Below are 16,707 nucleotides of genomic sequence, written 5' to 3' on the forward strand. Positions count from 1 at the left end.
CATCGTATTCCACAGTCTCATTCTACACATCCATCGTATTCCAGTCTCATTCTAAACATGCATCAATCCTATTCCACAGTTTCATTCTAAACATACATCCATCCTATTCCAGTCTCATTCTAAACATCCATCCTATTCCACAGTCTCATTCTAAACATCCATCCTATTCCACAGTCTCATTCTAAACATGCATCCATCCTATTCCACAGTCTCATTCTAAACATACATCCATCCTATTCCACAGTCTCATTTTAAACATGCATCCTATCCATCAGTCTCATTCTAAAGTCACAACATGCGTTCAGAACAATTGTCACAATCTATGATATTTTGTAGTCAGTCTACTTTAGACTGCCGATTGAACATGGCATGATTTTATGGAAATACTGTAACATTGTAATCTTAAAGCGTGTGCTGCAAAACATGATGTTCCTTTAATTTTGGAATTGGGTACAAAGCTAATGTTAATGTAGTCACTCGAAAATAAAGATTACACTACTCTTTTATGAAATTGATGAATGAAAACAATTTCCCATGAACATTTCGCACATAGGATGTATTGTTGTCTTCAGAAATTCAATGTAAGCTCATTTTAATTTCTCCTTGTCATATAATACCGCAAAATATAACAGAATAATAAATGGTAGCCAGAGTTTCTGACTCTTACCAATTATTCTCTCTCTCTCTCTCTCTCTCTCTCTCTCTCCTACAACATTCGTCTTCAGACTAGAGTACCATGGTTTCTGTCGTCAACCAACAGTGTAACAAGTGTTTTGTGTGTTTGTTGGTTATTAATGCGTGTGTGTGCTTGTGTGCATTTATTTGTGTATGTCAATGTTTTCAACTCCAACTTAAAATCCCCAACACATTCCCGTTTGACCATATAACACGTTTTACCCCATCAATCCTTTTTCCCTTTAAACCCATTCTCATGTTAAATCTATGAATCCTTTTCACACAGGATTTTCCATACTTATCCATAGTGATCTACTCGAACACTGTTACATAGTCGCCACTCTAATGAAGTCATCCACTTGAAACACTGTTACCGTTTTGAGGTTATAAGTCCTCTTCAGGCTACATGGTCCCATTTGAGGCTTTTGGGTGCCTGAATGTTAATTTCCCATTTAAGACCGTAGCTACCCCCTTGTTAATTTCCCATGGAGGCTGCAAGGCCCCATTTGAGGCTGTTGCGCCACACATTACTAATGTGGTTATATTGTTGGTTATATTGTTGGAGACTGAGCATTACTTACAGTTGGCAATATATCCTTAAATTTAATGTTGCTAAGTGTTAAGATTATCTATTATTTTTAAACTCCTTTCACATAATGTTTTCTAACTTTTATCATTCTTATTCATGGCTGTAATGTGTACAAAATATCCAGGGTTAAGTTTGGCCCAAGTGGCTTGAATCTGTTAAAAGTATAATATTGCATCGGAATCATCAATAAATGTTTACGTATGTTTTGACAATTATTAATAATAATCTAAATAATAAGACTAAAAATGGTGCATATGGCGTGATTTCTCATTGACTGATGGAATTTCGACATTTCGAGAATAATTCTACAGCTTCCCATTGGTTGGGCTAGGTCACGTGAACGGGCCCAATTCGACGCAAATTGAGTAGTGTATGCCGTCACGTGGGAAGTATTGCGAGTTACAGTCGCAATATACTGTGTATATAAACAGAAAATTAAGCGTTTTGCTTCATTCCAATTTTTGGAGTTATTCACACTTATTGTGTTCTTGTTGTACGTCTGCATACGTGCTTTATGCTGTACTTAGAAATTATATGAGAGGAAAAACATTTGTTTGGACTGTTCAGTGAAATATGAAGTGCACATTATTTGCACTATACTATTATTCTAGAACTGTCATAAATTATTCAAAGGAATTCTGGACAGCGCCATCTTTACAATGTTATGGTTCTTGGAGGACCAATACCTTTCTGGCATTGAAAATTAATATGAACTTTTCTTTTATTTAGGACTTTCATTGACCTGTATAAAGATTAGCTTGGAATCACTTCAAAGTACTGGAAGTTTCCTCTCACAGCTGTTTCGTTTATAACCTAATAATTAAATTGTTTGTTGTTTTTTTTAATATAAAACTTGTTGATTTTGCTTGTTTTCTGCTACTTAAGTTTGTGACCATAGTTGTCACATAAATCACCAGTCGATACATGACGCCACAACATTGGTGTCTCAATTTGGATAATTTTGATATCAGACAAATCAGAGGAGATTACTTTTTGGTAATATTCACTGCTCCCTCTGTGTCTCTCTTTCTGTCTGTTTTTCTCTGTCTCTTCCTCTCTATCTCAATGCGTATGTAGACATATTTTTTGAACAGAACAAATGGTATTTAAGATTCAGTCGTTTGTAATGATGAGATAATTTATACTAAAAAAAACAAAAAACAAACAAAAAAAATAAAAAACCGCAAGAAACACCAGGCAAATGCAACAATAAAACCAGTGATGTGAAGGGACCTTTATGGACCCACAGATTGAGGCCAAACAATCAGGGTTCCTTGAACCCATAAAAGCCTGGGGGAGGCGGCACCATTCCCTTCCCCAGGAACAAATAGCAGGCTGCGGTGCAGTCAGAAAAAAATGTGACACATGCACAATTGTGCGCAGGCCACTATAATTAAACTCAACAACAACAACAACTTACCAGCCAGAAGGAATCGTTTATCCGTCAACACATTAATCCATAAGCAAATTTCACTGTAGTACTTGCCATATTTCCAAGAGAAAAAAAATAAATTTTCAAAGAAACCGTGAACTTGAAAGTTCAGCACATGGTTATCCGCTAGGGTCCGTATTTGGAGGGTTTTTCATACACGGGTGTAATTTTACAATCAATATTAATTACAACACAAGTTAGACACAAACAGTTTTACATCCTCCAAAGAAAAGGAGAGTTAAATACAATAATAGCGCAGATTTTTAATTGCCCAAGAATAATCTAATGCAACATGTTCTCTTCGTTACGGCTGGTACTAAGTATAACTACAATACAACTGTGTACCCCGTATCGTTTTATTACTTACAAGATAACTTTTCAAAATTGGAACTGATGAAAATGAAACATTTTCTTGTAATAAATATTAATTATTTATTGTTAATTCCATATGACATCCATATATTAAATGTGATAATACCTCATTGCTATGCAACGTTTAATGTTGTTTATTTTTTTTTTTTGCTCACTCGTATAACTATGTACTTTGGATGCAGCGGTCACGTCACAGCCCTCATTAACATATTTGTATTAACGAGCCGCATGTGAACATTTGGACGTGAACTATATTGCACTAATGAAAAGTCCTTTTTACTTTAAAGGAAAATATTGGGTGAGAAAAATAATCTACGTTGGGATTTGGACCGAGACAAGGAACACCCAGTCGCGGGGTTATATTATATCTCTGCACTCGGCAAGCCTCGTTGGGAGACAAATAATGTAACCTCTTGACTGAGATTTCCTTGTCTCGGTCAAAACCCCAACATAGATTCTATTATTCATTTCCCGATTAGAAACAAAACGGGCTGCCACCACTTTCAATTTTCCTCCTTAGAGATGCATCATGATGAGGAATGTAAACTTTCTCTGGGATGCAAAGTAATCTTAAACTATATTAATGTTAAATGTTTGCTCAGCTCAAGGAACCATGCTAGATAAATAGATAACAGAGAAACTAATCTTCATATAGTAAAACATAAATGATGGTCAAGTTAAGCCAGTTTTCAATAATAATAATAATAAGAAGAAGAAGAAGAAGAAGAAGAAGAAAATTGATGAACAACGACAATGATTAGAGGGAGGTGGTCAAGAGAAAGACCAACCCGAAATACCATAAGAAGCATGTGTAAGAGAGAAATAATACTAATACTAATACTAATAATAATAATAATAATAATAATAATAATAATAATTTCAATTACGTTTGAATCCTCATCCTCAGTGTCCAGTTTTACTCCATCTTTCAGCCATGTGATTGTTGGGTATGGATAGCCACGGGCCTCGCAGTCAAGTATGATATCTTGTGCAACTGGACGAGCCACGTAGCGACTGACGTCTTTATTTGGAGAGAAGATGGGTGGACCTGTAATTTATTTACTTGATTTTTGTACGATTTTTAATATTGATTATGCATCAGATATGCTTCCATCCCATAAAGAATTGTAAATAAATATGGGTCATTTAAATTGTATTATCGAATAGGTTGATTCCTTGTATTGAATAAAAACATCAATACAATGAAATTGAATTTTAGTAGATGGAACATCCAAAATAAAATATAAAATGGTTCAACTTAATGAAATACATTATATATGAAAACTTATAATGTTGGTAAAACTACTTTTAAGTATATAACGGAATAAAGGCACATATATGAACTATTCTCCATATCACTGTCTGCACGTCCACGTGTCCCAGTGATAAGGACTGAAAATATATCCCCTCCCCTCAGATGTATTATCTTTTCTCGATATCACTGTCTGCATGTTCATTTATCCTGATTATGTGGACAGACAATATGCTCCCATCCTTCACCCCCACCCCCACCGCATTTATGATCTACCTTCCATACAACTGGTTACCTGTCCACCTGCCTCACTGATATGGACAGAAAATATGTCCCATCTTAACAACGAATATAAAACATTTATCTGAGATTTCTCAAATCCTATCATTAATTCTTCTGATAATTTTTCTCATTTTTAATTTGAGGATATTTGATGATCATTTAACAAGCAGAATTAGTAGTAATGGGAGACGAACGAGGTACGATGGGACTTTAATGTCAAAAATGGGTCTTTGTAATCGGGGAACCAACGGGATTTTAACACGGGTTGGAAGCTCTAGGGACAATGGGAATTTAATAAGGGACTGTGTAGGGACAAGGGGGGACTTGAATATTGATGGGACTGTCTAAAGACAATTGGGAAATGGTATGGGGACTATCTAGGGACAAGGGAACAAACACAATAGAGACATACACAGACACAGACATAGACGTATACAAACAAACAAACACACATACAACTATACAACAGACAAATAACAAATTTGGCAATAGAGAATAGACATCTTTTCAAGGCAATGGAGTGGCCCTGAAAAGTGCCTTGGTTTTTATATATGTTCTCTCTTCCCTTTTTCTACACCAACTACTCATTTTCTCCGGGACATTTTTTCTTATTTTTTTCTCATCCTTCTATCTATTTTTAGCTACAATTTGTGGAAACTCCTATGGAAAACCCAGTATATATTTACAGCCTCAACTTGTGTGACGATCCCATTTAAAACCCTAGTATCTGTTTATAGCTACAACCTGTGGAAATTCCGACGGAAAACACCAAGTCTATATTTATAGCTTCAAAATGTATACCTTCAATAACGTCACTGTACTATACACTTGGGGAAGAAAGGCAACGGTGTTGCACGTGGCTGACCTCAATCGGGCGGTTACTGAATAACACTGTTGCAAGTGGCTGACCTGAATACGCGTTAATGTAGGTAGGTAGGCATGTGAAATGAATTTGATTGGGACAGAGAGAGTTTTATAGGCACAAACAAAGACCAATACCCACACACTCCAAACGTTATGTGTTAGCTTAGAATGTAAACGAAGAAGAAATTTCCCAAATAGACTATCCCTTACACCAACAAATACTATCCATCACATTAACAACAACATTTAACACCCCCTAATCACACGCTATCCCAAAAGTCTTGTGTGTTAGGTCCGAATGTAAACGAAGATGTAATCTCATAAAAAGACTATCTCTTACACCATAAAAATATTATGCATCACACCACTATGCTATCCAGCAGAGCAGACTCACTATCCAAAATGATATGTGTTCGCTTAGAATTTAATAGAATGGGATGAAATCTCACGAACTAGACTATCCCTTATACCACAAAACACTATCCATCACACCATTATATCATCCAACATCCCTATTATATTTAGCATCCCATACACACGCACTATCACGAGAGGCCATTTGTAGCTTAGAGTTTAAGAGATGGAGCTGACATCCCACTAAAATAATCTCACATGCCTTATATACCATCCAACACCTCATTATGGACTCTATCCAAAACGCCATTTGTTAGCTTAGAATGTAAGATAAGGAGAAGAAATCTCAAAATAATATCCAAAACATAACCTATACCATCCCTCACCCCTTACACACACACATACACACACACCACCTTGTGTCAGCTTAGACTAAAAGAGAAGGAGATGAAAACAAACAAAACATACTATTATTCACACTATAAAATACTATCTATCCCACCTACTATACCATTCCTCATCCCAATACCATTTAACACCCTTGCACGCACTATCCCAAAACACCTTATGTTAGATCAGAGTATAAGAGGAGGAGGTGAAATGTCACAAACATTCTCTCACACACCTTATATACCATTTAACACTCCATACGAATACTATCCATCACCCAAAAAACTATTAAAAAATGTCCTGTGTTAGATTAGAATGTAAGAGAATGAGATAAGACAAACAAAACATATTATCCATTACATCTCTTCTACCAGCCAATACTCATACACTAAATACAACGTTTCGTGTCCCCTTAGATTTTAAGAGAAGATGAAATCTCATCAACGTACTATCCAAACATACCCATACCGTCCAACACCACACACACACACACACACACACACACACACACATATTCACACGCACACATTCCAAAATGCATTGTGTTGTCTCCACATACCAATTATCATGTCAAACTGGAAATGTATTTAAACAAACTATATATGACTGAATATACATAATATCTATCACATTACCTCTACCATTCAACACCCAATACAAAATTATCCAAAACACCTTGTGTAGTGTCCCAATACCTACTATCACACGTAAAGGGTATAGTGTAAAAGACACGAGATGAAATCTCACAAATATATTATCCATCACACCACATGCACTATTTAATAACCCATACATAATAGCCGAAATCCCTTTACCCCATCATGGTATATTCTTCTCAAAATTACAATGGAAATTTCCAGCACACCATTAAAGTCCTTTTTCTTCTTCTTCTTTCACTCTCTGTCTCTCCTTTTGAATTTTCTTAGCGACACGGGTTCGTCCTCGTGGTCATTTTTTTCTTAGATTTCTTGACCTGTAGAGGGTCTTCATCTTCTGAAAACCTGTCTCCCTCCTCTTGCTTTTCTTGTTTTCTCTTTTTTCTCTTTGAACGGAGAGGCTTTTTATTGTTGTAACGGTATTTCTGTTGTTTAGTCTGTTGTTGAATATATCTATAGCAAAGTGCTTAAGTGTGTTCAGTTTTCTTGTTTCAAGCCCTACAAAAGGATAATTGAAACACTAAGTTACGCGGACGTGAAGGAAAACAATCCTTTGTTACTACAGTCAGTTGTCTTTTTGTTCATTCTAATCATGCTTGCCTTATATCTTTATGTTTTAGAGGTCATATTTTTTCTTAAGAAAGTACATGCATCAATAAACGTACAGCTTGGGTCACAATCCTTGAGGTTCACTGTACTTTAGCTTCTTTACTCCGTTCAAACCCCAAATTCACAAGTTGGATGAAGAAGGAAAAAAGCATTAAATTAACATGCTACTAAATACTGTAACACTTCTGACTCTACCGATGTGAGTGCGAGTGTTTATGTCAAAATATTTAAGTGAGATAAACAAAATTGTCAGCTTCAAAACACGAAACAATTCTTTGACCGTTCAGTATTTGATGTGGTAAGAAGAAATGGTACAATACACAACAGAGGAATTGTAAGTTCACATTCCAGTCTGTCTGCACTGCAATGGTAACAACGCATGAGCGTAGGCATTATTTTGCCATACTGCCTTAGAAAACAACAATGCATAACGTTTTATAAGCCATTTCATTGGCTAGGTTTTTTTTTACCGCGTTCGCTTCGAATTGACTTCTGTAGCTCTTCACACAGTGACGATAAAGGTTGTGTTTTTTCTGTGACTTACTGGTAGGGATTGACAAACAAAATTTAAAACTAACGCACGAACAATCGTACCCTGGGTGACTCATGAAAACTGTGTCAATCGTATTGTTAAATACATCACAGCATATTTAGATGAACTATTCTGTGAGAACATTTTAGTCGTTTTCGTGTTCGGTTCACTCTGGTGATATTTTACAATGGTGAATATTTCCTATAGATGTGAATGTCTACATCTAATGGTTCTTAAAACTTTTTTCGAAAAATATACCATAAAAACAAACGAAAGTGTCGTTAAAATTTTTGCAAGAAGGAATACCATAATCTCTCTCTATTTCTTTCTCTCTCTCTCTCTCTCTCTCTCTCTCTCTCTCTCTCTCTGTGTCTCTCCGTTGCAATAAATTTGATTTAAATCCTAATTTTTATCTATTCCTGTTTTAGGAAACCTCTCCAAAATGTGATCAGTAGTTACCATAATATTGTGGACTGTTCCGTTTGTCATGTAATTTGTTTTCTCAAAAACCTACACCCTAAAATTTGTAGAACGTTCTTTTTCTTCCATTAGTAAATGGTTGGATGACATAAAATCTTTAGTTTACTTGAACTTGTACAATTCAGATATCTTAGCTTTATTCTATTTTGTCACTGCAGTGTGTTACGGAAAACATTTCTGACATTTGATCTGTCGTTTTTCAGAAAGGAAACAAATACTTAGCTTTTTCAAGAATGACGCGAGTGACATTGCACTGTATAACACTGCTTATGGTTAACTCTGAATTTTAAAACCAAAACATGCGTTCACAAAGAAGTGTAACAATGTTCGACCTATCTATTCTCAGTTTACACTGTCAATAGAACAATAGTCAATGTTTTTTGGTGTAAGGGATAGTCTAGTTTGTGAGATTTCATCCCATTCTCTTAAGTTCTAAGCGAACACATGGCCTTTTGGATAGTGAGTATGACGTGCTGGATAGCATAGTGGTATGATGCATAGTTTTTTGTGGTAAAAGGGATATTCGTTTTTGCGAGACTACATCTTCGTTTACGTTCTGAGCTAAAACCAAGACCTTCTGGGCAGTGTGTTTAGGGCGTGTTAAATGGTATTGTTAATGTCATGGATAGTATTTGTTGGTGTAAGGGATAGTCTATTTGTGACATTTCTTCTTCGTTTACATTCTAAGCTAACGCATAATGTTTGGAGTGTGTGTGTGTGTGTGTGTGTGTGTGTTGATCTTTATTTGTCCCTATCAAAATTCATTTCACATACCCACCTACCTACACTAGCGCGTATTCAGGTCAGCTCTCATATTACTGGTACAGTTCACTTGTCCACGTGTCTTGATTACTGGACGTATAATACGCTCCTTCTCTTCAAGATCTATTCTCTATTCTCCATACAACTGGTTGCCTGTCAACGTGTCCAGGCAATTTTTCTATGGACAGATGATATGTTTTACTCGTCACCCTCCCGAACCCATATTTGTTCCCTATATGACTGTTTATAATCTTGCATAATTTATCTATCATTTAAAGTTTACATTTATATACAAGATATGAAAATAGAAATTTAAATTTTACACTTTTAATACAAGATATGAAAATAGAAATTTAAATTTTACACTTTTAATACATGATATGAAAATAGAAATTTTAAATTGAAATTTTTAAGAAAAGATATGAAAATAGAAAGTAAATACCAGAAATATTTACATACCCTCATTTCCTTTCAGACGGTCTTCGGAATCTTTTGGGAGTATAAAAAAAAGGAATAGAATAGATAAGCGAATAGATACAAAAGCAAAAAAGTATATCTCTGGAAGTAAAAGAAAACCGAATTGAATAGAACATGGAGAAAATACGAAATACCATAATAGTGTAATGACACAACATGATTTAGAATTGAGGTTTACAAATATGCTGTACTGGACGTTATCAATAATTTACTAATTAAAAACTTTGGATTTTCCTAAATTTACATTTGGATGTACCTAAGTTTCCCAGACAATATATCCCGTACTCCAGACTATGGTCAGTCTTCCATATAACTGTTTATACGTTCCCTTGTCGAGGCATCCCATTTATATGGACAAACAGCATGTATACTCCCCATGTATGGTCTGTTCTGCATATCATTATTTACATGTCCACTTGTCCAGAGTATATGGACAGACAGTAGTCCTCCTCCCCATATTATATGATGTGTACTCCATATCACTGTTTACATGTTAGCTTGAGGGGCCCCGAGTGGCCGAGTGGTTTAAAGCGATCTCCGTTACGGATCACTGCCATCTCACCTCTGTCTGCGTGGGTTCGAGTCTCGGATTCATCCAATGTGGGTATGTGAGAAAGCTTGCCAGTAGCTTCTCGTGGGTCGGTGGTTCTTGCCGGGGTTTTCCCGGGTTCTTCCTCCACCATTAATACTGGCCGCCATGTATAGCCTGTCGTGTGCTGAAAAATGGCGTTAAGCCCTACAATAACAACAACAACAACAACATGTTAGCTTGTCCACATGTCCGAACACAGATTTATACGAACAGAAATGATGCTCATCTGTTCTACGTATCACTGCTTAAATGTCCATTGTCCACGTGTCCTGATTATATGGACGGACGATATGCTCTCCACCCCACCCCCACCCCCATATTCTTCTTTTCATGTAAGCGTATCCAGATTTCCAATTATATGGAAGAAACAGGAAATTATGTATCCACGTAGTCACATAATAAAGGATTTTTCTTTCCATAGTTTATTCGTCGAGTTAAATGGTTGTGTTCATATGTGTGAAAGACAAGGGTCCTTACCAGAATTTCGACTAGTTACAACTCGAATTGTTGCATTGCCCCATGATTCCCCATACTGATTCTGAGCTCGACATGAAAAAGTTCCTGCATCTTCCTTCTGGATATTATGTATCACTAGTGAAAAACGGTTAATGGTATACCTACAAGATGAAATGTTGCAATGTTGAAAGTTATTGCTCAATCTGTCAAAGAGATCAAATAAACTTCGAATACTCAAAAAGAAATAAATAAACTTCAAATACTCACAAAGTGATAAAAGGAACTTCAAATACTCACAAAGAGATAAGATTAACTTCGAATTCTCACAAGGAGATAAAATGAACCTCAAATACTTACAAAGGGATTGAAAAAGTAGTGTTTATAAATACGATATTTGATGAAATTTTTGCGAAGAGCATGATTTTGTTGCTTAAATGTTTTACAACTGATTCATTTCCTTAGAGTGGCCTAGGTGGGTGAATGCTGCAAAGCAGTCGCCTTTACAGATCACTGCCATCTCACCGCTGTCCGTGTGGGTTCGAGTCTCGTGCTCATCCAATGTGGGTATGTGAGAAAACTTGTCATTTGCTTCCAGTGGGTCGTGGGTTATTACCATTGGTTTAAATGGTTCTTCACCCACCAGTTGTTCTGGTCGCCATAGCCTGTCATATGCTGAAAAATAGCGTTAACCTCAAAACAGCAACAACAACAATTTTCTTTAGATGACTATTGTTTTCTGACTTGTAAACTACTGGTAATTATTTATCATTAAACCGAAAAGTAATTGTTTTTTCTAAAAGCATTTTGTCAAGTTTTGCATTAAGAAAAGGATCCTGAAGAAGTTGAATGCTAAAAAGCTTGCCTACTCCTAAATTGTATAGAAAACTTTAGTTTGTGCTTTAGGAGTTTGAGATCACGTGATAACCTCATACAGATGAAGTGTATTCAAATATAATTTATTCATTACCATAAAACATTGTGGCATTTTTAAATATAATTTTCAAATAACTTAAATACTTTTATAAGTTTATGTCTAGTTTAAGATAATTCATGTGAGTATCTTCATGGGTTGACAAAGACCTACCTGCCATTTTCCCTCTCGTCTAGTAAAACCCCATTTCTGAACCAGTTCAGAAATGGTTGTATTTTGCCCTTAACTTTACAGACCAACTTGACTGTGGTGTTTTCAAGATGAATCTGTTCTTTCAGAGGTTTTTGCACCAATATAGGGGCCTTAGACTCTAAAACAATGAAAGAAGAAAAAAATTGCAACTCAAGTAAAGGTATATATCGGTATAACGACCATAATTTTACCGATATTATTAAATTAAGGGAAAAGGTTTACAAACACCAAAGAATTGTTTCACATTATATTTATAATATTGGTCAAACTGAAACTGTTTGCACATGCACTCTTTCTGTGACTTATATAACACGACACTCTTCCAAAACAAATACTTTGAACAGGAATGAAGCAACATTATTTTCTGAATCATTTACACATGCTGTAAAGGAACGATTAGGTAATATACCACACATTGTATAGGAACCACTAGGTGATAAACCACACATCTCATAGGAACCCTTAGGTAATATACCATACATGGTATAGGAACCCTTAGGTAATATACCAAACATCGTATAAGAACCATTAGTTGATCTACCACACATTGTATAGGAACCTTTAGGTAGTATACCACACATTGTATAGGAAACATTAGGTAATATACCACACATTATATAGGAACCATTAGGTGATCTACCACACAATGTATAGGAACCATTAGGTAGTATACAACACATTGTATAGGAACCATTATGTGCTATACCACACATTGTATAGGAACCATTAGGTAGTATACCACACATTATATAGGAACCATTAGGTGATCCACCACACATTGTATAGGAACCATTATGTGCTATACCACACATTGTATAGGAACCATTAGGTAGTATACCACACATTATATAGGAACCATTAGGTGATCTACCACACATTGTCGATTCTTTGCCAAGAATAGTATCGTGCGTCCTGGATTAATAATACTTTGCAAAAATAACTAATGCAGTCAAACTAATGTTTCAAGGATCACGTCGTCACGCTTAGAAATATTGCCAAAATACCGACATTACTATGCCTTAGAACAATATGTCTAACTTGATTATAACATTTGTTCAATGTAGTAAGGGGGGTCTGCTGCTGCGTTTTTATTCTATGAATGCAAAGATATCGTAACTTTTGAATTCCTAAAAAGATTGTGTCATGTTCAAAACAATGAATATACAAGATTTCATAAAGCAGTCCGAAATGTACACCAAATGTCTACAAACAAAACAACAACTATTTCATTCCTTTGATATACACCAAAGGCCGAGTATGAGTCCCTAAACACTGTAATGGAAGGATCTTTTTAACCAATGTTTCTTCTTCAACAGGAAAACCTCTACTTGGAGCAACCTCTTTAATTGTTCTTGGTACCAACCGTTGCTGATAGTGATTTACTCTTTAGCTTTGAATTTTACAAAATTATACATGGGACATATGAATGTATTTAAAATGCAGTCACGTGTACGTATATTCATCCTTAAGTAGTAAAGTGGGCAACCCTAGCGACAATAATAAGGTCCATGCCCCCCGGGCCACTCTAGCGACAAGGAGAACTTAACATGGTTAAATACGGGGCTTGTCTAGCGACCAAAATATTGGGCCTGTTTAGCGACAAAAAAATATTGGGCCTGTCCAGCGACACAAAATATTGCGTCGGTTTAGCGTCAAGGGGAATTGAACATAGGGATGTATAGCGACAATGGATTGGGACTGTATAGGGACAATAGGAATGATGACGTCACGGTACTGGACACTGGCAACAATGTCCTCCAGGTGTTATATAAAGTTATATGTTCCGCCCCTCCAAACGTTATAGATTTTCACGGCGATTCACGGACAACTGGAATTACCATTACAAAACACCCTGGGACGATTCACGGACAAGATTTATACGGATAAAAGTTGGGCCTGAATAGCGACAAAAAGGTATTGGGTCTGTATAGGAACAATAAGAATGGAACAGAAGAGGTGACGCCACGGTACTGGACATTGGCAACACTGTTTCTAGGGGCTGACCTCAATCGGGCAAAACGGTGACAGTGGAAAAACATATATAATGCCTGGCGGGGCGGGAATATAACTTTATATACATAGAATCACGTACCAAACAATCCATAGTGATGAGAGTGCTATTCTAAAATACATTTGTATACAAAGCAACAAGCACATACTAAAAACATCCATGTTATTTACTATCAATACATTTAGGAAAAGGATTTTTTTTCTACAAAACATCATTACCTACAATAACCTCAGCTAAAGGGTTAGTGGTTACAGTCACACTACTCCACATTCACACAAAACAAACACATTGACCAGCGACAAGGGCGTTTTTAAGGGAAAAAAACAACACACAAGCACACAACAAAATACACCCACAAGCAACATACACACATACAAACAAACGTGTGCATACAAAAACATATAAATACACACACACGCTTTTTCTTAAATGATAAGCTTTTTGTTAAGGGAAGAAACAATCACACATACATACACACAAATACACATACACACATATAAACGTAAGCGAACGCACACAAACACATACTAACACACAAACACAAACACTTTTTTGTTAAGTGGTATGTTTTTGCTAAGGAAAGAAAACAAACACACACGCACACTGTCTTACAAGGCCAGAGAAATGAAGCGTTTATAGGCACGTTTCTGTTTTTTAACTAACAAAGGCAGACAAATAGTTTGGTGTATTTGACTAATGTCTCTTTTCTAGAAAGTTGGTAGTAGCCCTGAAAAGGGCTGTTTTGTTAACCGGGTTATGGCAATCTTTATATCGTCTGGGATTGGGCCCCCGTCTGGCTGTAGGCTTTCACACTGGGTAGGGTCTGCTTCATCGGAAGGAGAATAAGAACTAGTTCGTGTCCAAGCTCCGGCTGTTTCTGAAGTCTGTACTTCTCCATCTTGATTTCGTCTTTAAACACCTCTTCTATCAGGTCTTGGGTCACTTTCAACATCCTGACATTCTCTATTTCTTTAGGTTTGGGTACCAGGCTTTGCTGGACACGATGTAAAATCACGTGGGCTTCGTTCAGCTTTGCTTGTCTTGAACACATCTTCATAGGTGGACGAGTCAATAATAGATGGTCAGACGGGAGACCGTCTCACTTTATAGGTCTCAAGCATGGACGCGACAGAAAACATCCCTACGATTTTCTGGGAGTAGGAACGCTATATAGTTTATCTTACGGTGTAGGATAGAGAGAAGTCAAAGAGCATGTATACAATTTTTCGAAAACAAACTACTAACATATTTTCAAAACATAAAATTTTCGATTCAAGCAATCAACAACTATCAATAAAACAATTCATATAATATCAAAGAACACATTTTTGACAAGGTTGACATCGTTGTGAAGTCAAGCTAAACTTCCAATGAGGGAGATCATTGGTCCATTGATGGACGCTACGTTTCCTTGGTAAATGCAAGAGATATCCATAACGGTCACAACACCATCGTTCTATTTTTTCATCGTTTCTAGAACAGTCACAATCAAACTAAGTCACTAAATGTTCTAAGGAATATCCAAGACTGCGTTGATGAAGAAATCACATACAATAGTAACCACACACCATGGAATCTGTGCCTTCTAATTTCACATTATTGAATCGTGTCGTCTGGGCATTTCTTCTCATAAAGTCGACGATTTCGTCTTCAAAACGGTGGGAATCCTTACGAATCGAATTACTCCACACAAATATCGTGGGGAAAGTAGACGGCTACCCTGCGGGTTCCTGGGAGATGACTGTGGTCCGTGTAGATGCCATACGCGTGATGGTCTTTAAGTTTGTGATGAGGCAGTTCATCTTTAGCGCACACGACAGGCTTCCTGGAAGTGGTGTACGAACTGTTGTTCAAAAGGTGATAAATTTCCCAGGTATCCATTTTGTTTGGTTTTTTCTTGTTTTTGCACAGGAAATTATAAGTCATCAATTCAGTCCTGACTTTTTGAATTAAAATCTCTGAGAAGTAAATGTCTATTAGCTCTGTCTTTGTACTCTGTGCCAAGAGAAATTCGATGCGACGGATCTCTAGATTACTCAATGGAGGGGATGAATGTCACGCAAATCTTTAAACCACTGACGAAACAAAGCTTCTTCCGAGAAGGGACACCAAACTTCCTTCAGATACTCGTCTAGTGTTAGTAGTAAATGGGGCCACCCTACGTACAATGGGAATTAGCATTACAGGGACCCCTGGGCCACTCTACGTACAATGGAAATTTAACATGGCGAAAAATCGTGGGCCACTCTACGTACAAGGGGAATTGAACATGGTGAAAAATCGTGGGTCACTCTACGTACAAGGGGGAATTTAACATGGGGGAATAGAGTTTGGGTTTGTCTAGGGACAAGGGGAATTGAATATGGGATTTTTTCTTTTTTTAAAAAAAATTAAATTTAAATTTAAATTTAAAAAAGGGGTAGGCAATGGAAAGGCTATCTCTTTTCGAGAAATATGGCTGGCCCTGAAAAGGGCCTTTGGGTTTATGTTAATGTATCCATTAACATAAAGGGCACCGCATTGGTCTTCTTCTTCTTGTTCTTAGGCTGCGTCTCACTGTTGGTCCGTAAATCAGCACTCTTTTCAGGCATCCTTGTCTTTCAACGTAGATCCTACGTATCCACAGACTGGTGTTTGTCCTGTGGACAACGGTCCACTTGGATCGGACATACATGGGTATGTCCGTCCTAAACATCATGGAAGACACAAGGGTGGATGACTCAACTGTGGTCCACATCTTGAAGCGACGAGAACAGGTGAATCAATGTAGTGTCACTGCGCTTATTTATAGGCAGAGGT

General features: G+C 36.8%; 1 protein-coding gene across 1 annotated transcript in view; it reads right to left on the reverse strand.

The window, feature by feature from the left end:
- LOC149779683 (hemicentin-1-like) overlaps positions 1-16,707 on the reverse strand; it is a 425,151-nt gene that overhangs the window by 209,795 nt on the left and 198,649 nt on the right. Inside the window, exons 17-20 of the mRNA XM_089938453.1 lie at positions 11,859-12,015; positions 10,796-10,935; positions 9,709-9,738; positions 3,956-4,116 (exon numbers count right to left, since the gene is read on the reverse strand). Coding sequence (XP_089794579.1) covers positions 3,956-4,116; positions 9,709-9,738; positions 10,796-10,935; positions 11,859-12,015 — 488 coding nt within the window. The remainder of the gene's footprint in view (positions 1-3,955; positions 4,117-9,708; positions 9,739-10,795; positions 10,936-11,858; positions 12,016-16,707) is intronic.

Source organism: Sinohyriopsis cumingii, chromosome 17 (genome assembly GCF_028554795.1).
Source record: "Sinohyriopsis cumingii isolate HCF-2022 chromosome 17, ASM2855479v2, whole genome shotgun sequence".
Classification (NCBI taxonomy): domain Eukaryota; kingdom Metazoa; phylum Mollusca; class Bivalvia; order Unionida; family Unionidae; genus Sinohyriopsis; species Sinohyriopsis cumingii.